This window comes from Anopheles darlingi, chromosome 2, assembly GCF_943734745.1.
Source record: "Anopheles darlingi chromosome 2, idAnoDarlMG_H_01, whole genome shotgun sequence".
Taxonomy (NCBI): Eukaryota; Metazoa; Arthropoda; class Insecta; order Diptera; family Culicidae; genus Anopheles; species Anopheles darlingi.
In genome coordinates, this window is record NC_064874.1 from 33,756,903 (window position 1) to 33,778,922 (window position 22,020).

At 49.0% G+C, this 22,020-nt stretch overlaps 3 protein-coding genes across 3 annotated transcripts; 2 read left to right on the forward strand and 1 right to left on the reverse strand.

The window, feature by feature from the left end:
- The first annotated feature begins 11,005 nt into the window (after positions 1-11,005).
- LOC125959184 (transmembrane protease serine 9-like) lies at positions 11,006-19,096 on the forward strand. The gene is made up of 7 exons (XM_049691995.1): positions 11,006-11,437; positions 11,602-12,505; positions 12,609-13,209; positions 15,144-15,275; positions 16,964-17,297; positions 17,379-18,252; positions 18,320-19,096. Exons 1-7 carry the CDS (start codon positions 11,188-11,190, stop codon positions 19,002-19,004), a joined length of 3,780 nt encoding a protein of 1,259 aa, XP_049547952.1. The 5' UTR covers positions 11,006-11,187; the 3' UTR covers positions 19,005-19,096.
- A 1-nt stretch (position 19,097) lies between these two features.
- On the reverse strand, positions 19,098-20,687 carry LOC125949160 (uncharacterized). Its single transcript, XM_049675917.1, has 2 exons — positions 20,606-20,687; positions 19,098-20,537 (listed from the first exon to the last, which is right to left on the reverse strand). The coding sequence occupies exons 1-2, from the start codon at positions 20,620-20,622 to the stop codon at positions 19,391-19,393; spliced, it is 1,164 nt and encodes a 387-aa protein (XP_049531874.1). The 5' UTR covers positions 20,623-20,687; the 3' UTR covers positions 19,098-19,390.
- Positions 20,688-21,216: 529 nt separating this feature from the next.
- LOC125949184 (small ubiquitin-related modifier 3) lies at positions 21,217-21,992 on the forward strand. The gene has a single exon (XM_049675952.1). The coding sequence runs from the start codon at positions 21,336-21,338 to the stop codon at positions 21,639-21,641; it is 306 nt and encodes a 101-aa protein (XP_049531909.1). The 5' UTR covers positions 21,217-21,335; the 3' UTR covers positions 21,642-21,992.
- The last annotated feature ends 28 nt before the right edge of the window (positions 21,993-22,020 follow it).

Below are 22,020 nucleotides of genomic sequence, written 5' to 3' on the forward strand. Positions count from 1 at the left end.
AGAAGAGTAATACAAATAAATGATTGAATTGCATGCAACTACAAATGAAATTAGCAAATTGGTTGCTGAAGCTAAGGTAAGCTAAGGTAAGCAACTAACTAATAAACATTACCAAAGCAAATTATATAATTATGTAATAATGGGTACAAAATAACTAATTTATTGCGAATATTGGTGAGTACTGATGGAATAAAGTATCCTAGAAAGGCAAGAATCAATCAGTCTGTAAGATGATTATCAAATAATATTGACAAACTGTTTGTAAATAGGTAAACATGTAAGAAAATAGGCATTAATCAGTATGTTGGTTCTGAACAATGTTTAAAAACTCAAAGATAAGGATGGGTAATAGAATAATACAATTCCAACTCGCTTTCACCCCATCTGGAGTATATTGGGAAAACACAGTTTTATTTTGATGTTGTAATATGTACTCTATTTCGTACGCGAGAAAAACTACGACGAACTAAAAACATGCTTTAATTGTTAAACATCAATCTGGATGCACTGTTGCTCGACACAGTTAGTAAATTTTGCTGCAACACTTCATTCTTCTCCCGTTCGTTCGTTCGTTCGGGAAGTGCCTTTCACGCTAACAACATTCCGTTCATGTTCCACATATTTCACACGCAACATGTGTTTTTTTTTGCCATACAAAATCTGTCCCTGTGCACACAATGGAAGGCCTCTGGCCGGGGTAGCGAAAAGTTCAGCAACATGCAAACCCGACCGGACACTCGGCCGGCCACCGACAGCTGCCAACCTGGCCCAGTTTCACCCCCGGCGGGGTACCAGGAGGGTGCCGGAGCCCGTATCAATTTAGTTGCTGAATTAATTTCATTCGAAAAGTTTACCCTACACTTCGCTGGAACTGTTTGGTGTGGCGCTGGACCCTTTTTGATGCTCGCTCCACACACATACGACCGTCACCGTAGTAGCCACCGCAGTCCTAGTGCCACAGAAGCCACATATGAGTCTGGTAGGGCTGGCAGAAGCCGGGCCTGGACCAAACAGCCGGGCGTTTGGTGTAGGTTGAGTGTTGAAAGGGGTGTAGCGCGATGGGCTCGGTTCGATGGGTTTTGGGGGCTCATAAACCATAAACAATAAACAGTTTATGTTGGGCATTTCATCCACCACAGGACGACGACGACGACGACGACGAGTGGCCGTTTCAAATGTTCTAAATTGTATGATTCATCATTTGTACTATTATTGTTTGTCAGCAGTTCTTCCGGACTGACCATCGCTGAACCGTAGCTAGTGGTCCTCGAGTCCTAGAAGGGCTAGCAGCGACCAGCACTGCCCACAACGCCAACACTGGCCACTGGCACTCCATTACAGGCACCCGGACAATCCGATCCATTATGGTTCCTCGTCCTCACCCTGATGCACACACACACAAACACACCCCCCAGCACAGAAAGGTTGTTGCGAATTAATTCAACATCAAACAATGCCCGGGGGCGAGGACACGGAATTCGTTGAAACACGCGACCATCCCCCTCCCCTGGCCCCCCCCTCAAGTATGCTGCCACGCGTACATACCCGTACGTGTGATGTGATGGCCAAGGGATGCTGCGTTTGGTCGCGAGCGAGCGCACACAACAGTTGGTTTCATGGTTGGTAAAGTTTTTGGGGAGGGGGGGACCCGGCCGAATTTTGGGTCGCCGGCCAGTGTTTAGCTGGCGAAAGGATTGCACACACACACACGGGCGCGCGCGCATGTGGTAACGGTACGCGGTCAGCAGCAACAGTAGCAGCAGCGGCGAACAACATACACCGACATCGGTCCTGTTTGTACGAACCACAAAAGCACGAGGGATCTTTGGCACGGTTGCTGGTGAGCCCACGGCGTCGACCACCAACCGACCGACCAACCAACCGACCAACCGGCCGACCGACCGACCATCTGCACCTCATTAAGGGTGCAGTGAAAAGTTTCCTAATTAAATTAAAATATGTTTCAATCATGCTCATGAGCCTCACCCTGAGAGGGGTCGCTGTCGAGTGTTGATTTTGGGGGCCCGGGACCGGGCCCGAGCCGGGGCCTTTCTGAATTCCGAATCGCGCGCTAATTTCATGAGTTTTCACGGCGGCTGATAGGCTCCAACGAGATAAGCAGCCAACGGATTCGATGCTAATTATGACTCGCTCGACTGAATTCAAACGCCGGCCTACTGTGATGCTATACTCGATATACAATCGAGATGCTGCTGGTGGCCATATTGTCGGCAAGTGAAGTCGCAGCTGCACTGCCAGGACGCGAGGTGGCCACTCTGTGACACCCACAAACCCCCGGGGAGGCGAGAGCGAGTTGCTAAATGATTTGTTTGTTTCTGGCCAAACTTTAACCGAATGTACAGTACGCAGCATGTGCCCGTTCCGTTGCGCATCAAGCAGGCTGTTGGTCTTGTTGTTTTCTTCCACCACCGGTTCCACGCCATCACGCTTGCACCTTGCGGTTATTAGAGGGAATTGAAGCAGTCCTCGCAAAAGCGGTGCAAATGGAGCTGATGAAGAGGGCAACGGAAAAGTTTGTCGACCGATACCGGTACGGTATACCGCTCGGTCTGCTCAGGTGAACGGAAACCGGAATGGAGCTGGACTATGGATGATTAAAAGACCGAAAGGTGGAAATGAACTACATCCATTTCCATCTTCTTGGCAGACGGCTGCAACCGAACAGCGAAACCGCCGCCGCCGGAAATCGCTTTTGGACAAGTTTCGGTTTATGCGCCCGGGAGGTTCGTGGTGCACGACCACGAGGGGTCGGGGCCGGTCACAGCTGGCCCATCAATTCAACCCGAAAACGGCCACTGGTAACGACCTGGCGCTGCTGCTGTTGCGATACAAAACAGTGCAGCAGCTATTACTGGAAAGAGGAACGGACGGACATGATTACTGGCCTGCTCCGGTTGCCTGGTTCCCTGGTTAAACATTCCACCATGGTACTACACTCTTCACGCCGAGAGTCTTCGCCCAAAAATTCGTTTCGTTGAGATTCAATAACTTCCACCAGCATCCAGTGTGGGGCACATTAGCATTCACAACATTAGCAAGCCTGGCTACTGCCACCCCTTCTCCGCCGCTTCTTTATTATCAGAAATTTATCTGCAAAAGAACAGCTCGGAACAATGATCACTACCCGACCACGGACCCTCCCTGTCTTAGGAGCTCGGAACCCGGATCCGGGACGTTTTGTGGTTTCACTTTCTCCCCCCAGCTGCAGAGCAAGGCAGACGGACGGAGTGGTAGTGGAAAGTGTCTAAAGATTTATGACACAATATCCACCCCCAATCTGGTCGCTACCTCCAAACAAAACCGTTTTTCATTTCCTCATCCTTGATCCTCTACCACCACTAGAGTGCCCACAGGACCCCGGGTGGGGAGGGGTTCGAAAATTTACGAAGCCATTTTCCGGCCCAACTGGTCAACTGGCTTGGTGCAGCCCTGCTCCCAAGCTGGTTCAGGTGTTTGTGGTGGTGGTGGTTATGTTGGTGGACCTCCAAACGGGAACTCCTCGTCTCTCGTGCACAACATCGGTTGTTTATTGTTTATTTATTCACTTATCAGATTAAGCCAATCTGGCACTCTCCCTTCCTTTCTCTCTCTCTCTCTCTCTCTCTCTCTCTCTCTCTCTCTCTCTCTCTCTCTCTCTCTCTCTCCTCGCTGTTGCTCCGCGGTTTTGCTTTGCTTTTGCGGATGACGATGACGCAGATTTTGTGTTTTCGATAATCCCCGACGCGTGGGAACACCACAACCACTTAAACTTGTCTATTAATTTCCATTAGCCGGGGCCGCTAATCTGGGTCCCCCTTCCTAGGCCGAGTCCTAAGCCGACCGGGGGTTGGGACTTGTGCTTTGTTTTCGCAGCGGCAGAACGCAAAAGCACAAATCGCTGTCCTCACTACGTTTGAGTTATTTCATTTCATTTGTCAAACATCACCACGAACCATCACCATCTCAGCTCAGATCAAATCGCAGGAGGTCGCTTTTCAATTTTGATTTTTGGAACCCCTCGCAATGGTTGCCGATGGAGACGCATGGCAGGCGGTGGTTTTTTTTTACGGAAAGTCGGAAGTCGCCCCAAGCACACCGACGGCATTCAAGATTCACTGCCAGAGCACAACAAACAGGGACCTTGGCTGTGCGTTCCGCAGAAGTCAAATCAAGAACGCAAACAAGAACCCCGAAAGCAAAAGGAAAACCAAAAGGGAGGGAAGAAGGGGCGGGGGGATGCATTAAAAACTCCGGAGCGGCGGTTTCAAGCGTTGCGTTGGTTTCAGGAGCACCATTCCAGCTCACTCACCAGAGCATAAGTAGCCGAACAATACAGAAGCACCCCTGACTGACTGACTGACTGGCTGAGGTGTATGTGTGTGTGTGTAAAGGCGGTGGTACACGCACCGGTAAAGAATGACTGGAGGAGAGACGGTGCTCCCGGTGTGGCCGGTAAGCAGAGCAGCCAGCCATCCAGCCAGCCAGCCAGTCAGTCAGCAACAACGAAGCTCCACGTGAGGAGCCCTCGGGGCTCGTGGTAAGTTCATCATTATAAATTATTCCGTCAGAAGCACATTTCATATGTTGAGTGAAATGGAATTAAATTATTTCCATTTTTTTCTCTCCATTCCCACTCGACTCCCTTTCTTTCCCTCTCTTTTAGTCTCTTTGCTTGCTCGTTTCTTTTTTTTTTGGTGGTTGCACAGAGGAAATGGCCCCCGGTAGTCCGGCGAATTGGTTTGGATTGCGTTGGTACGCTTGGGCTAGGGACCGGAGGATGTCAAACGTCAATGTTTCTTTTGCATTCCATCCGCCAGCGCTAGGAGGAGGGGAAGCTTCGCGAAGCTGAAGGTTGCTTTTTAATCAGTCGTTCTCATTAAACCAGAAACCGAACGCTAATTCGTGGAGATGTGAGTTTCGGAGTGTCAATTTGGGATATTACCTGTATCTGGCTTATGTTGCGGCGAAGACATGCGAGGCTTAAACCAAGCCTTAGAGCGTTCTCCAGTATGAAGCGCACAAGTAGCGCTCAGAGAACAGTCTGGATGTAATGAGTTTTCAAAGAACTGGTACGCGTACAGCTAACGAGCAGTCGCCATTTTGTAAACAGAATCATAAACATTGGGAGCATTTTTAATGAAGAAAAGGCCAAATGGATGGAATGCATAAACCATCACCGTGGTGGCCACACCACAAGCGGAAAGCGTTCACTTTTAAACATTCAAATCCATCCCCATTTTTAATGTCGAAAGAGGAGCATAAAAACCGCATCCACTGAGGGGTGCACCGCACTACTACGCCCAGAGCTGCTTAAGCTGCACCGGAGCCCAACAGAACAGAAAATGGAAGTTCATTTAGCCGACCACAAACCGACTTGCATTACTCACCTTCTCCTCCTCCTCCTCCTCCTTTGCATGTCTTACCGTGCACCGTACGCATGCAGGGGCCATCTTCCAGTGATTTATCTTTGTTTGCCAGCGAACAACGCTCCGCTCCAAAGCCAAACGTTTGCAAGACGCTGGCTGGTTGTAGTAGCGAATAATTTTACCATTTCAAACGCTGCGGGCACTTAAGCGGCAAAAGTTTGAGAGCAGTAAAGTTGGCATCAGATGCAACTGTAGCCGGCAGGAGGGGTGAGCGATTCTTCGCCATCCACATCCTGGCATTCGTATTCACAGGCGAAGACGCGTTCCTTCGGATTGCTGCACCTGGGGAATCCCGGCAGGTTCGAGAAGTTCGTGACGGTTTGTGTGACATGCGATGGGAAACTATTTATTAATCTGATTTTAATTTAATGCTCCCTAAAGTGGAATGGGTGGTCGAGCCCGGGAACTCCGTAACGCTCGCCATCAAACCGCAGGTCAACCACAATGGCACGTACACATGTGGTGCATGCATTTCATCTGATTTCTAGTTCTGCATCCAGGGGATAACTTTCTGGCAGGAAGTTTTGTGCTGATGTGCACTCAAGTCGTCTTGAGCTGTCCGTTGCGGTTTGATGTATCGAATTTTATGGTAGGAGTGATTCACAGTAATTCCATTGAATCTATTTTGTTTCATTTTCTTGTCTAAATTATCATTGAATGTTCGAATGCAGTTTTGGGAAGCACAATAGATCGATAAATCTGTCTATTTGCTACGGTAATTTGTATCTGGCTTTGTGTATTTGTTGCGTATTTGTAATAGGTTTCGAAATGTAATTCTTTTAATGAAAAATCAATTTTTGTTCCGTCTGCCTATGTTCGTTTATTGGCTCATTCCAGTTATCGTTTCTTTTTTGATACCGGTACAAGTAAGATCAAATTAGTATATTCGAAATAAGTATGTAAATCGAAATAAAGAAAATGAGTAAGTTTGAAGTATGATTAGTTCGAAATAGGATTGAAAATAATTAGAAGAAGATTGAACGCAGAAAGAGGAAAGTAGTAACAAAAAAAAAACCCACGAGCAGAGTGATATACGTACTATCTGCGAACTTCACCAGAGAACTGATTAAATCAATTCTTCTTTTTATTTCTTTCTCAGTTGCCAAGAACATTATGCATTGTAGAAAAAATGTAACTAACCTTTACTAGATTAATAATGAGAATTAGTCAATCAGCATCGTTCATCACCATTCCCTACATAGCCATCCGATGCTTCAAATCCATCATTTCGCGTACCGCTGACCCGTTAACGGTACGATTCATTCTGCAATCTCGATAAAACTCGAGATCATTAGCGACCGGAGGAGTCGAAACGCCCGGCAGCAGCAGAACGATATCATTCAATCGAAACAACCTCGATCGAGATTAGCCACCGAAGCAACTCACCAAACAATCAGCCATCGTCCGGAAAAGCGGCTTTTCTACTCAATCTAAGCCGTATAAAAGCGAGTTCTTGTTGGTTCCGCCTGCACCTTCCACACCACCCCCCCGGTTTTTGGTTCGAGCTCAATTTTACAACGCCTCGAAATCGGACAATTCAAAGCTTACCGCCTTACGATTCTTTCTACAAACGAACGCCAGAAGCTGGACAAAAGATTATCTTTCATCGTTTTTCATCTCGCTTCTTGCAGAGCACGGCCGGCACCTCCCGGAGCCTCGACCAGCAATCGCCAGAGAATGTGGAGGCCGTGGGGATAAGCTTAGTTACTGGCGAATGGAAGAAAATTGCTTCGAGAAACGGGCTTTCAACTTCCAGTGACAACGATAGAAGAGACCAATATGGGCACATCATGGGCAGGAAGAGGCTCGCTGCCCGTCCTGCCAGTCAGGCGGTAAATTGACGGAAGAGCAGGAACCGAGCCTGGCATCAGGATTTATGATTAAAAGATTACGAACTCTCCATTTTGGCTGAGCAGCAGCAGCAGCATCAACAACAACAACAGCAGCAGCAGCTGGAGAAATCAATTGAGCCAGATCTGTGTCGACGAATACAGAACGGAACAGAACAAGTCGAATGATTGCTTCTTAGCCACTACCGGCACCGATCGACGAGACAATCATGGCAACGGCACAATGCGAACGGCGGGTTCGGTACGGAAGGAAAATGGCGTGTCGAACTGGAAATGTGGCCAATATTGAGGACTGTGAGGCATTTCAAAGGATTGTGTTGTCCCGTAGAATATCCTTTTTGACGGTAATGTCTTCCATGCACAAAAAGTGAATTCCGGTAGTGGGTTGTTAGTTGAAAGCAGCGCGACAGAAGCGTCACTTCAAAACAGCAAACAGCTTTCTTGTTGGAGAAAACTCGACCTTTTTATGCAAAAAAAAAGCCGTACTCGAAGATCTTTCGCTCGAAGATTTTCGCATCAACTCAACACAACGCCAGGATCGTTAGCAGCGTTGCCTGTCATCATCTTCATTATTTATAACCTATACCGGGCCCCAAGCCGGGTTACGTATTCTTTTAAAAAGCGACTCCCTTACAAGAAGACCGTGTCCCAACGGGCCAGGAGGTTACTTTGAATAAATCATTGAACGAAGAAAACGTGGTCGTGCGTATCGAATTCGCTGAAGAGAGAGAGAGAGAGAGAGAGAGAGAGAGAGAGAGAGAGAGAGAGACTACTATTTACAGAGGAGCAATTTCATGCCCCTAAGCATACCGGCTAGCCACGTTTGTTAGTCATCATTCATCAATTCCAGGGCTTGGGCACATATTGCCTCTTGGGGTTGGATAATAAAAATCGAGTGCTCCAAACGAGTGGTTACAAACACTTGAGCGAAATCGAGTGAGTTGGACATAATACCAAGGATGAGAGACTGTGATAGGCTATTTCTAAAAACCTTTTTTTAGGTGACGATACCCCTAAAACAGCAAGCAGCAAATGCTTTATATTACCTTTTTATGACTTCATTATTTCCACGGCTTAAGAACCAATTCTCACCATCAACTACCAACGGTGTAACAGTCTCATAGTGTAATCGCTATCCTGTCATGGATTCCCGGATAGTTTCTGCCACCTCCTCCCTTCAAACAGTTCCGCGGCGGGGGTGCTAATGTAATTTGTAGCTCGAGTGATAGATTGTCGCTAGAGTAAATCGATTTATTAACATAATCTTTCCGACGCGAAACGACGTGACGTTCGTTCCGGTTCGCGCTGCTTGCGTCGCACAAAGTGTTCCCGGCTGCCATCGCGCGTGAAGGCGCGATGTTCCAGAACCCCTCCTCCAAAACGCACTCAACTCATCTGTAACGGTATCCCGTAAAATCAGGGAATCCGTTTGATCTTCAATTCTTCCGTTCGCCACGCTTCGCCAGCTCGTCAAGGATTGCCACCGACACGCGAAGGTGACGACGACGGTGTCGGCGATGACTCGGCGGCACGAGCACGAGGATGGCCAACCTTACACCCTCCCCCACAGAAAAAGCCGGTGGTGCGAAGAATAAATTTACATAAAATCTTCGCGCGTAATTAGAAGTGTAATGGAGGTGCGAATAGCCCTCATTGCCGACGACTTCGCCAAGTAATCGACAACGGTGCTAGGGGATGGTGCTGGTGGTGGTGGTGGTGGTGGACGTGATGGAACCTTAAACCGCATCAACGCCAAAAAACAACGGCAATCCATCCGCACGCCACGGGTGTTATTTGTGTAGGGATACCATTTACATACCAACCCCGGATGGTGACACCTTACCCGAACGCGCCCATTACGGTTCGGCGAGGTGGGGGGAGAGGGCGTGTGTCTCGTGGGAAATACAGTAATTATGTTAAGAGCACCCGGGCGCCCTGTTTGGTCGTGGATGATCATGTTTTGAGTTTAGCAAGCCAACGACCAAGCGACTCCTCCCGGTCGGATGCCCGGACGAGTTGATGGCCTGAAGCGCCGCGCCGTTTAATAATTCAAACTGCCAGAGCAACAATTTCGGTGCTTTCGACCGGATTGCCGGTACTAGGGGTATTCACACACAGACACACACACACCTTGCCCCGTCCTTGTGCAACAACTGATTTAATTCTGCCGAGATTGAAGTGGTACGGCTGAGATTTAATAATCCATCGGGCTACTTAACACAATGAAGCACATCGGATGGAGATTTGCTTGTTTGGGCAAAGCTTGATGGAACTAATTGCGCAAATTGAGCTATCTCCGAAGAACGCTTCTAACTAATTTTTGACTCATTTGATCGTAATATGATGAAGACTAACGGATGCATTTAATAAAAGACAATTTTTGGTTGGTGATAGAAAAGAAACTAGGGCAAATAATTGAACTCCATAAATTTCACATAGATGATAATTCTATTCGATGACTAGGAAAAAAAACAATGCGATTCCGAAAAGGATTTCCGGCAATAATCCGGAAATTTCGCAAAGGAAGACGAATACACACATATGTTCTTCTTTCGTTTTCTTTATCACGACAATCTTTGATCGCGCATACGTCTGAACGGAGAAGCTTCACTGTTTTCGCTATCACAATCAGAGTTCGATTGATGTACACCCCTATATTTACGTATTCTGATCAAATTTTAAGAATTCTGATAGAATTACCCTCCATGGAAAATTTACCGAACTCAATTATCTGTCTTACCTTTTTTTTCTATCACCATCCAAAAATTGTCTATTGTTTTTGACAAAGCATAAATTCACTTAGAATGAGCTTGTAATCAGTATATTCCACCAGAATACATCCAGATTGCACCTGTAGTGCTAAGATACGTGACCGCTCTATTGTGATGTAGTTAGCATTTAAAATTCGTCATTTGTTCACACATAACGAATTTTAAACCGAATGGACGAGCCAGTAAACATTAGGAGATGAGTTGAAGGTTAGTCTTGACACTCCTTCACGCATTCTCGAACCCTCTCCCATCTCATTGATTCCATCGATTTCGTAATGAAGCGCAAGCTGTTGATCAGATAGTAACACTTGCTAACTTTTAGCTCTCTCAGGAAATCCCAACGGTTGGAATTGACGCACACGTTTGCTCGCGAGCTTGTGATTGATCAGAGTCCGCCTATGCGGAGCCAAAATCAGTTCTGGGTGTTACAGAACGAGACTGGTTTAAAATTCATGTTTCACTGAACCTTAGACCGACGATTCGGTCGTGATACTGCGTCGATAGAGATTAGATGCTCTCGCGTTGCCTATTCTACATCGGACCGAGATCGCGGATAAAGACGTTCAGCGTCGACAATTTTCTCACGAATGCGCAGGTGACTACCAATAACCACTATCTGATATTTGTTACTTGACTTGATATTACTTCCTCATCCTCTGAACAGCGACCCTTCAAAGATGACGATTATTGTTCGCTTATTGTTCCAAAGATGAAGCTACTCTACACCGAATGTCGCTTAATACCCGAACCGAATTCAATCTCAGCTCTCCCTCAGAATCACACGATTCAGTCCGAGATCGTCGCTTGCGTGAGAAAGCTAAAGGGAAATCCCGACGATCGGCCCCGGACGAAGTGACCACCAGTAGTAGCCTCTCTCAGCTTACGATCGCGGATGATCACGGCGACGATCCATCTCCCGGATACTCTGGCAACCGGTTTCAGTCAGTGTTAAGCCTCCGGTACGATCGGTTCGGTGACGATCGTCGCTGCTGTACGGAACGCATTTTTGTTTTCGCTCTCGGGGTCAGGTCGAGGACGGGAATCCCCGCCTGCTGCAGCAGACTACTGCGCGTCGCTCTGTGATTGTGGTGGATTGTGTTTACTGTCAAGAGGTTATCGGCTATCGTCCAGCACCCAGCAATGGCGCGATTTTGGTGGTGCTACGCACTGGTGTTCGGTTCGCTGCTGCTGCTCTTATCGTCACTGTTTGCCCCCGGCCAAGCGCAAACCTGTGGCAGGCGGATGGTCGATTTGATGGCACTCATCCACAAAGGAAACGCAGCAAAGGCGGGCTACTGGCCGTGGCATGCGGCGCTGTTTGAAAACAAAATTCGCTCGTTCGAGTACATGTGCGGTGGTTCGATCGTTAGCCAAAACTTAATCCTCACAGGTAAGCATCAGGTAGGGCGTGGTACGTACGGCGGGGAGGGGGGGGGGATGGTGATGGAGGGCAAAACCCCGAAACCAGTTCCTAGGCGTGTGTACGCCATGCGATCGCATACAAACGAAAATTCCCGTTGCTCATGGTGTCATCTTGTTTACCGGTTTTTGCAGCGGCCCACTGTCTGCTGACGGAGCGGGGACTGATCGCGGCCGAGCGGCTGCTGGTACAGGTTGGCCGGAACCGGCTGAAGCTGGCCGATACGCGGGGCCAGGAGCACGAGGCACACCAGCTGATCACCCATCCGGATTTCGATGTCAACGATCTGGTGCATGACATTGCGCTGATCAAGCTCGCCACCGATATCTCCTTCACGAACTACATCCAACCGGTGTGCCTCTGGGATCGGAATGTGGATCTGCAGAACATCGTTGGAACGAAGGGTTTCATCGTGGGCTACGGTTTCGACGACTCGGACAAGGTGTCAGACTATCTGAAGGATGCGGAAATTCCGGTCGTGGATAGCTTCACCTGCATCAACAGCAATCCGGAAGCCTTTGGGTTGAAGCTGAAGAGCAAGATGTACTGCGCGGGGGCACGGGATGGTGTCAGTGCCTGCAATGGTGATAGCGGTGGCGGTATGTTCTTCACGTACGGTAACGTCTGGTACATTCGGGGCTTGGTGTCATTCATTCCGCTGCGCGATCAGGTCGCGCTCTGTGACCCCAACCAGTACACCGTGTTCACGGATGTCGCCAAGTATTTGGACTGGATTCGGGAACATTACCGGGAACCGTCGTCCGGATCGAGCGGTGGTGGTAGCCCCATAGAGTCCCCCCTGGACCAGAGCGGTAAGCTGCGTCTGCTAAATTTGGACGTTTGCGGTAAAAGCCGCTACATGAATCGAGCCGAATCGTCGAAACCGGTATTCTTGGGCTACCCGTGGGTGGCACTGCTGGAGTACGCCGTCGATGGGGAACGCGAAAAGCAAACGCTCTGCCACGGGACGCTAATTAGCGATCGCTACGTTCTAACCGCTGGCCACTGTATAACGCAGCTACCGAGACGATCCAGACTGTAAGTGGGGGATTTTCGGTTCGGCAAAGAATATGAAGTTCCCATTGTTGGGAATTGGTTAACGGCGACACCAAACTAATCTCCTCTTCATTACCGCTTTTAGAACCACCGTTCGATTGGGTGATTATGATATCAAGACGACCCGGGACTGTGAATCGGTCAACGGAGAACAGGAATGTGCGCCACCGGTACAAGTAATGCGCATCGAATCGGCCATAGTGCACAGCGGATTCAATACACCCAAGTACGCCAACGATATCGCGCTGATCCGATTACGCGAACGAGCCGTCATCTCGCAGAGCAACGTCCAACCAATCTGTCTACCGGTAAGCAACGAGTTGCGCAGCTTCAAACCAACTACCTACACCCTGACGGCATGGCCAATTGGTGGTAACGTACTGGGGCGTGCGGATCGTCAGGTCGTTGATTCGGTCGAGTGTCAAGCGAACTATACCCGGTACTCGATCACGCTGGAGAAAACATTCCGACAGATTTGCTTGAAACAGGACCAGAGCAGTGGAACCCGCTGTACCTTCCCGAAGTCGGCCGCTCCGTTGCAAACGATACAGCAGTTGAACGGTGAGAATCGGTACGTTATGCATGGGTTGCTCTCGTACGGTCCAAAGAAATGCAGCCAGGCGTACCCGGACGTGTACACGTACATCGGTCCATACATGGAGTGGATACTAACCAACATTCACGAATAAGGCGCTGGACGACGCAAACGAATCGTTTGAAGAACGCACTGACAAGCAGCAGCTAAATGTCTTGAAAGTCGAAAATATTGCTAATTTAATTAAAACAATTTAAAGGTAGCTGCTGGATACTCCTCATAGTTTGTTTGTATTAACTCATTTACTCATTTATTGACAACTGGATAGTTTGTATTAACAAACAATTATGAAGCTCAGCTGCGGAACTTTGACGAAGATATGCCGAAAAATATCTACGATGCAAAAATAATGAGTCTGTATACAAATAAAGATGAGACTGGATGTCCCTATCGCACGGAGTACCTAGATAAGAATATCACGATTAGTTTGGTTAGAGCTGCCAGTTTGTAACGAATTGTGCAGACTATCTGTTGCATTTACTATCGTTCATGAGACCTTAAGAACGGTAATATGGTAAATGGGTAATACACACGCTGTGAGCCGTTACGTTATCCCTCGTTTTAATTGTTATTGTTGTTATTTCCTTACCAACATCCGCTAGTATTATTAAAATATGTCTAACCTTGAACCTGATCCTACTGTTTCACCTTTGTACTGTCCTTGGAATACTGCTACATAGAGACATTTTTATTTAGACATTGTGTTTGTGACGATTGTTCTTATCTCCTAGACCGAAATAAGTAGGTCAATGGCGTGTGGCAGAAGATAGATTTGAATGTTGATTTTACGCCGGTCTTCCTCATTCTTTCGTCAACTATTTAAAGATCATCACATTGCGGGGTCACCTATTTCTGTTTAACATTTCCCAAACTTCTTGGTCCACATTCTAGCAAAACATGCTCAAGTAAAAACTAATCGTTCAACAAATGAGTGTTCCTCCTGGGGCTGCAGCTTTCCCAGAATCCAATCCATATATGCGTTCACATTAGTGTACACTTCCGGGAGGTCCGATGTACAACGGGATGAACCGAACGATAGCAATCCTTGCAGCACGTACCGGTCGCTTCCCTCGATGTTCTGGACAACCTGAAGTGGTGCAGCCGATGCGCTGTAATTACATGCCGCACCAACCTCGAACTTTTGGAACGCACAAATCTGCCCACCGTCCCCGGCGATCGTTATCTGCCGGCCTAGGTACTGTTGCCGGCACTTGTCCCGGTTCTGGTGCGTCGGTGCCGATCGATGTAGCAGTGCCGAACCCTTTGACCAACCGGTCAGCACGTACACGTTCGGTTGCGTTTCACGCAGTTTCTTCGTCACCGGCAGACAGATGGGTTTGATGTTGTCCTGCGTGATTTTGGCTCGATCGCGTAGCTTCAGCAGGGCAATGTCGTTGGCATACTTCGGAGTGTTGTACTGTTCGTGCACAACAATCTTGTCAACGGCGACGATCTGAAGTGGTGGAGCACACCGTCGATTTCCTTCCAGTTCGACACAATCGGTTGTTGTCGATAGATCGTAATCGCCTAATCGAACGCCCAATCTACAAGAAAGCGATCGTGTATCGATAAGAATGGATAACACTCAAGGTCCATTGAAATTTCTCTGGGTATACTTACAATTTGTGTTTGTTCGATGATCCCGCGACACAATGCGCTGCTGTGACGAGGTACCACTCGCTGATCAGTACCGCATGGCACAGGGTTCGTGTTTCACGAGCCTTACCATTGGCGTACTCGACCATGGCTACCCATGGGTAGTTGAGGAACACCGGTTTAGCCGACTCTTTCCGGAATGGGTAACTGTTGAAGCCACAAATGTCTAGATTGAGCAGAGCCAACTTCGGATTGCTCTTCGCCAGCGACCCAATCGGAGAGATCGCAGTTCTCTGTGTCTGGTTATGGCGTTGCCGGATCCAGTCCAGATACTTGGCGACGTCCGTGTACACGGTGTACTCGTACGGATCACATTTTGCTACCCCTTTACGTTGTGGTGTAAATGAGACCAACCCGCGCACATACCAGACATTGTCAAACTCGAAGAACATACCGCCACCACTATCACCATTGCAGGCACTGACACCATCCCTGGAACCGGCGCAGTACATCTGCTTGGTCAGCCTCGGACCGAACGTTTCCCGGTTGCTCTCGATGCAGGTAGCAAAGCTGACCACCGGTATCTGGGCCTCACGCAGATAGTCCGACACTTCGTCCGTCTCACTTAATCCGAACCCAACAACCGACCCAACCTGATCCACCAGCTCACTCTCGTCAATTCCCCTGTTCCACAGGCAAACTGGTTGGATGAAATCCGTAAACTCAATATCGGTCGTCAGCTTGATTAGCGCGATATCATCGTGCACATCCTCGTGCTGGAATTGCGGGTGAACGATGAAGCGATCCGGTTCGTACGATCGGCTGCGCCCATCACCGACGTAAAGGCGTGTCCGACCGACCTGCACCGATAGACGGTCCACCGCGATGAAGCCATTTGGCGTGAGCAGACAGTGAGCCGCTGGAATTAAGATATAGGAGGTTAGTAAGTAACTTTTGATTCAGGAACATCGAGAGCGACATCGCAATACTAACCCGTCAGCATGGTATTCTTGTCGATGATGGAACCGCCGCAGGTGTACGAGAAGGTACCCTGATACCGATGCAGAATGGCCGCATGCCACGGCCAGTGTCCCTCCTTCGCTTCTCGACCATGGTGTACCAGAAAGACAGTATTCACCTTCCGCTGGCCACAATCGAAATCCGATGCAGCAGCTACCAGTAGTAGGAACGGCTGCACTAACAGTAACGAAGCGAATGAACGCATCCTACTATCGTCCAAGAAGTGGATTTGAAGTGAAGAGCTGAAAGATGCTCACAAGCGCAACGATGATCGTCGACTGTTTACTCGATCCGCGCTGCTAAATGGTAATCAGCAAAATGACGCAGAAGCCACAATGCCAAAAACGAAACCAGTTTCTGGACTCTCGGAGCCGAGAAATAGTCGTTGATTATCACTTCCATGTTTCGGCTGCTTCCGTTGCGCGTGGCATTGAGCGATTAACTAACGTTCGTATCATCGCGCAGGCCGGTCCGCTTGCATGATTATTCCATTCTTTGGCAAGGCTAGTCCGCATATACAATATACATGGTGGAGGGGTGGGGTTTCCCACATTTAAAGGGAATTCCCAGCCCACCAGAATCAGAATCAATTTGATACTTTGACCCATTGGCTATTACAGATTACTCTTCGCGTTGATCAAATAACGTTAACGCGGTTATTGGAAAGATTTAAGTGTTCCAGTAGTCCAGACCACTGGGGTCTGGACTGGAGTGGACTTTTTTGTCCCATAAAACTTCGTGCTCGGGACCTGAAACTTCATGACTTTTAAACCACGCACTGCTTTCTGATAAACTATTTCACACTCAACTAACGAAGCACGATCCGTACATAGCCGTTGCTTGACTCGTACGTAGCATTAAAAGCATGGCAGGTATCAACGATTCCTGGATGAAATTCTCGATCATGATCCTCAGCACTTTGAAGGTGTTTCATCTAGGTAGCACGGTACAGGAATCAAGAGACTACTGTATCTATTTAAATTCTGTATTTCGCTACCAAACATCACATGAACCATTGTATTCAACAGTTTTTTTAGCAACTCGTGATGTGATACAAATTTATGTTTATGCCAATCACATGTTACACTTCTTATCACACTGAAGCAAACCGCACTTACTCACATTCACCCGTCTCGTAAGTTGGCCAATGCAAGAAGCTTGCTGCCCACACGACAAATGCACAATTGAGACTGATAAAACGGACGAGCATCAGCGGTTAGCTGCCTCAGTTCTGTACCAACCATTGCCAACATAACATTGGCTCGAAGATCACTTCTGTAGTGGGGAATCACACGCCGCACAGCATGCATTCGCGCTCGCGGCTCGGTGCACGGGGATTCCCGCTTTATGTTGCGTTGATTGGTCTCGCGGTCGCGGTGCCGCAAGTGTTTGGTCTACTGGAATGTGGCGAACGAAAGGTGAAGACTGTGTACCTCGTCCAGCATGGTCTCGAGGCCAAGGAGGGCCACTGGCCCTGGCATACGGCCATCTATCATCGCGAGGGTAACGAATTCAGTTACGTGTGTGGTGGCTCCATCATCGATCGGAACACGATTCTGACGGGTAAGTGACCACGTGAGAATGCACCAGATGAAGGAGTATGTGGCCAAGTGTTGTGTCGCATGTGTCATGCTTTCCTTCCAGCGGCACACTGTGTCATGACCGATCATGGACCGATCGAGCTGGACCGATTGTCGGTGCAGGTTGGCCGCAACAGACTATCCGTGGCGAGCGAACGATCGCAGGAACACCAGGCACTCGAACTGATCCTGCATCCCGGTTTCAGCGTGAACAGTGTAGCCGATGACATCGCACTCATCAAGCTGGCCACCGACATTACGCTGACCAAGTACATCCAAGCGGTTTGTCTATGGAACCAGGACGAAAAGTTGGAACTGATCGCCGGTAAGAACGGTACGATTGTAGGCTTCGGTCTGACGGAGAACGATCGCGTATCGGACTATCTGCGCCAGGCCGTGATTGGTGTCGTCGATTCCTGGACCTGCCTGTCGAGTGACCGGGAAGTGTACGGTCCCACACTGACCAGCGGGATGTACTGTGCCCGCGGTAAGGCCGGTATTAGCGCGTGCAACGGGGACAGCGGTGGTGGCATGTTTTTCGAATTCGGTGACACGTGGTACGTTCGGGGCATCGTGTCGTTTATGCCACTGCGCGATCAAACCGGTCTATGCGATGGTACCAAGTATACCGTCTTCACCGATGTGGCCAAGTACCGTGATTGGATCGCACAGTTCGTTAACGAAACGCAAGCGTCCGAGCGGCGTGATCCGCTTTCGGCGGACAATAGCGCCAAGCTGCGGCACCTTAACTTCAACGCCTGCGGCATTGCTCCATCTGCGAGGAACGGAACGAACGGAACGTTTATGGCGTACCCCTGGCTCGGGTTGATGCTCGCGACACGCCCAGGACAACGGCCACAATCATTGTGCCAGGTAACGCTGATCAGCGAATGGTATGTCGTTGGACCGGCCCACTGTTTCGCCAACGATGGTATGGAGTAAGTATAGCATCGAGAGGTTTCCATTGTTCAAATGCGGTTCATATGAGGATCGTTTACCTTCCAGGCGCACCGTTCGGCTGGGAGAATACGATACAGCGACGGATCCGGATTGTATCGAACGCAACGGTAGCCAGCTGTGTGCTCCGTCGACGCAAACGTTACCCGTCCACAAGATCACCATCCGTCCGGACTACAATCCGCTCGGTGTCACCGACGATCTAGCGTTGGTGCAGCTTGGGCGTCCGGCCGACGTAACGGTGCCAAACGTGAAACCCATCTGTCTACCGGTGACGAGGGAGCTACGCAGCTACAAACCGCGAAATTTCATCGTGAGCACGTTCCTTCAGAGCCAAACCACCACGCTCGTCCGGACGGAACCGATCTATCTGAACTCCGTCAACTGCCAGGAGCGGTATAAAGCCATCGGTTATCCATTGCGCAAAACCCACACGCAAATCTGTGCCCTGCTTGTACCGCCGTCGTCGCAGAACGATACTACTACTAGTGCGGAGGAACCGTGCCTTAAGATGCTGTCCGGAGCACCGCTGCAGGCTCGGCAGGAGCTGGGCAGGCGTGAACGCCACTTCCTACACGGTGTGCTGTCGTTTGGACCGCGCGAGTGTGATGCTACGGTGCCGGAAATATACACCAATGTGGCCAACTATCTGGACTGGCTACTGTACAACATGGTACCGTTGGAGGTGGATAAACCGGCTTTACCAGGAAGAGTGGTCTTTCCGGAAGATTAACGATGCGCATTCGGCGCTTGCCGTTTGCATTGGTCACGGGAAATGGAAAACAATACAAGATATTTCTCTTAAATATATCAATATCTGGTCATTTATATATTTTGAGATCATCCGTCATTCTTTTGCTTTGGTAATACAATAATACTACTTTGAAAACTCTTACTCAGCTACCTGACTAGTGACGGTTCCGGTTGTTCCGCTTAAGGTTAATGTAAATTATGAGAAGTATACGCTCGTATCATTACTGAGTTAATTAGGAACTACCTTCAACAGTAGTTGCGCCCTTTCGGTGGGCCACCCCGAGGTCGAGGCTAACGTTCTGTTCCGACTGGCGGACAAGTTCATCGATCGATCGGGTTCCTGTTCCTGTCCCTTAACAGGAGGATTTACGCTTTGGTTTTAATGGCGAGTATTTTTAGCTTCTTTTTATTCTTGTACCGCGCACTGTGCATCTTGGAAATGTGACGATTGAGCGTGTAGCCCCGCAGGAACCGTTCTCCGCAGTACTCACACTCGATCACCGTTAAACCGGGAGCCAGCTCACCGTGCACCTCGTACATGTGGCGCTTGAGGTTGTAGGATTTGGTGAACCGCATCTGGCACGGATCGCAGGCCAACGAGCAACGCGTAGATCCACCTCTATCGGGTGCAGACGATTGTTCGTCGTATTCGCACACCGTGTCGAACGCTTCCTGGCACCGATCGTTGGATGGCTCGTACGCTCTGTTGTGTCCCTCTTTACCGGGATTCTCTTTTGTGCCCTTCTTACTTTTTCTTTTCCCAACATCCGACGTGAAACCGAACGAGGGTACGCCATTCGTCATCTCGTGTACCGTCGTTTCGTCCAGCGACATTTGGTTAACTTGCACGGAGATGGAGAGTCCATGAGCCTGCGAGAACAGCGCAATGGCTGGGCTGGTGAAGTTGGTCGGTTCGAGGTAGCTAGCAATAGCGGGTGCAACGGGAGCCAGATCATCGTTCTGGTGCTCGCATTCATCTCCATCCAGTACTGGTTGTTCCTCCTCCGAAGCATTCTCCAGTGCGCTACATTCTTCCTTACAGTCTGCTATCTCTATCACTTGGGGAATGCTGGTCGTATCTGTTTCTGCTTGCTCGCTCACGTCTTGCGACGTGAGCTGGCAAGCAGTAGGTGTATCAGTCTCATCATCCTCTTCCAGCTTCACCTCCACCAGAGGTGGCGGTTGAGAGTCCGGTGCTGGATCACAGAGTAACTGTGGCTGCTGTTGCTGAAAACGTTGTCGCACCAGCTCTTCCCCGATCAGCGTCCGTTTCGTTCGGATCAGCACATCCTGACGAAGGCACTCCTCCCGGAACTGGCAGAACAGATCGAGCAGCTGCAGGCATTTGTCGCAGATGACGGCCCCACTGTCGGCTGGACGCTGGAGCGGAACCGAGGTAAGGACCTCGATCATACGCACTAGCTCATGCTTCGGATCGTCGTCGCCGGGCGGAAACAGCGGATGTATGATCACTCCCTCCGAGGCGCACAACCGACAAAAGTATTCCAGAGTGCTGCAGCAAGTAACGGTAGGTAAAGTATTTGATCGGCCCCGTGTAGGTTCGTTTAGTTGGCTACTTACAAGATCCCATTTTCCATTTTCGATTTTGGCCGGACATAAAACTTTGTTTGGGTTTTTGAGTTTCTTCTTTTTTTTTTGGTTTTTGTGTTTCTTCTTTTTGGACAATACTCGAATAATTCAAGCAATATTCGAGCAAGTCGTTGCAGAAAAAAATGAAGGGACCGCTAGACGACTACTGATGATTTTTCGCGCTTGTCACTTTTCCGCCGCATTTTGGCAACACTGCCTTTTTCTCTTTTTCTACAAACGGTTAGCAATTTTAACCGCGCAAGGAAATGTTTGTTTGACTACACGAAACAAGCAAAGCTGCCAGGCGTGTTTATGACCACGGTTCGAAATTTCGCACAAGCGATTCGTGGTTGATTTCAGGATGAAAATTACTTTCCCTAGCATTATTCCAAAAGCATCGAAGGCAAAGGTGTTAAAATTTTAATTACCCTGATTCACCACCTGATAAAGTATGCATCTAAATCGATTTGGTGCAGCTTTGATTATTTAGCTAGAATAAGCACCTATTTAAAACAGCTTGGCAGTAATGGTCCGGTTTTGGCAACACTGGTCGACTTTTGGCAGCACTGGTCGGCGCCGCTCGGAGTTTTCGCGTTTTTCTCTTTTTCTTCAAACGTCAAACGAGCGTCATTTTGTATCGTGCCAGAGGAAACGTGCCGAAGAAATTTTCCGCACTTTTTTCGCGAGAAATTAGTAATTCCATTCTACCAAATATCCCACGATGGCTGACGAAAAGAAGGACAACAAGAGCTCGGAATCGGAGCACATCAACTTGAAGGTGCTGGGCCAGGACAACGCCGTCGTACAGTTCAAGATTAAAAAGCACACGCCGCTTCGCAAGCTGATGAATGCCTACTGTGACCGGGCGGGCCTGTCGATGCAGGTCGTGCGATTCCGCTTCGATGGCCAGCCGATCAACGAAAACGACACGCCGACAACGCTGGAGATGGAGGAAGGCGACACAATCGAGGTGTACCAGCAGCAGACCGGCGGCGGAGTATTCCAGGGCGGCGAAATTACTATGTAAATCACTAAGCATTAGGTTACCATTCCTCCAAGCCTCCCCCCCCCTATACTTCCTACCTACTTCATTACCCCCGCCATTCCCTGCGTTCCACTCCCCCGCTGCAGCGTTTGGTGTGAGAGTGTATGTGCGTGTGCGTGTACACCCGGGCACACGGCTGCGGGAAGATTCTCTTGCTAGGAAACGGCCCGCTTGGGTCCTTTCGACAATTTTTTTTAAAGAATAAACCATCTAAACTACAAAACCCTTCGTGAAAATGGCGCTCACCAACACACAGCAGGCGGGCAGCCGGGTTTAGGCAACGCCGGAAAACGGATCAAGGAGAAAAATAAAGAAAATTGTAAATCCAAGCAAGCCGCGGCTTTTCGAAAATGTACAACAA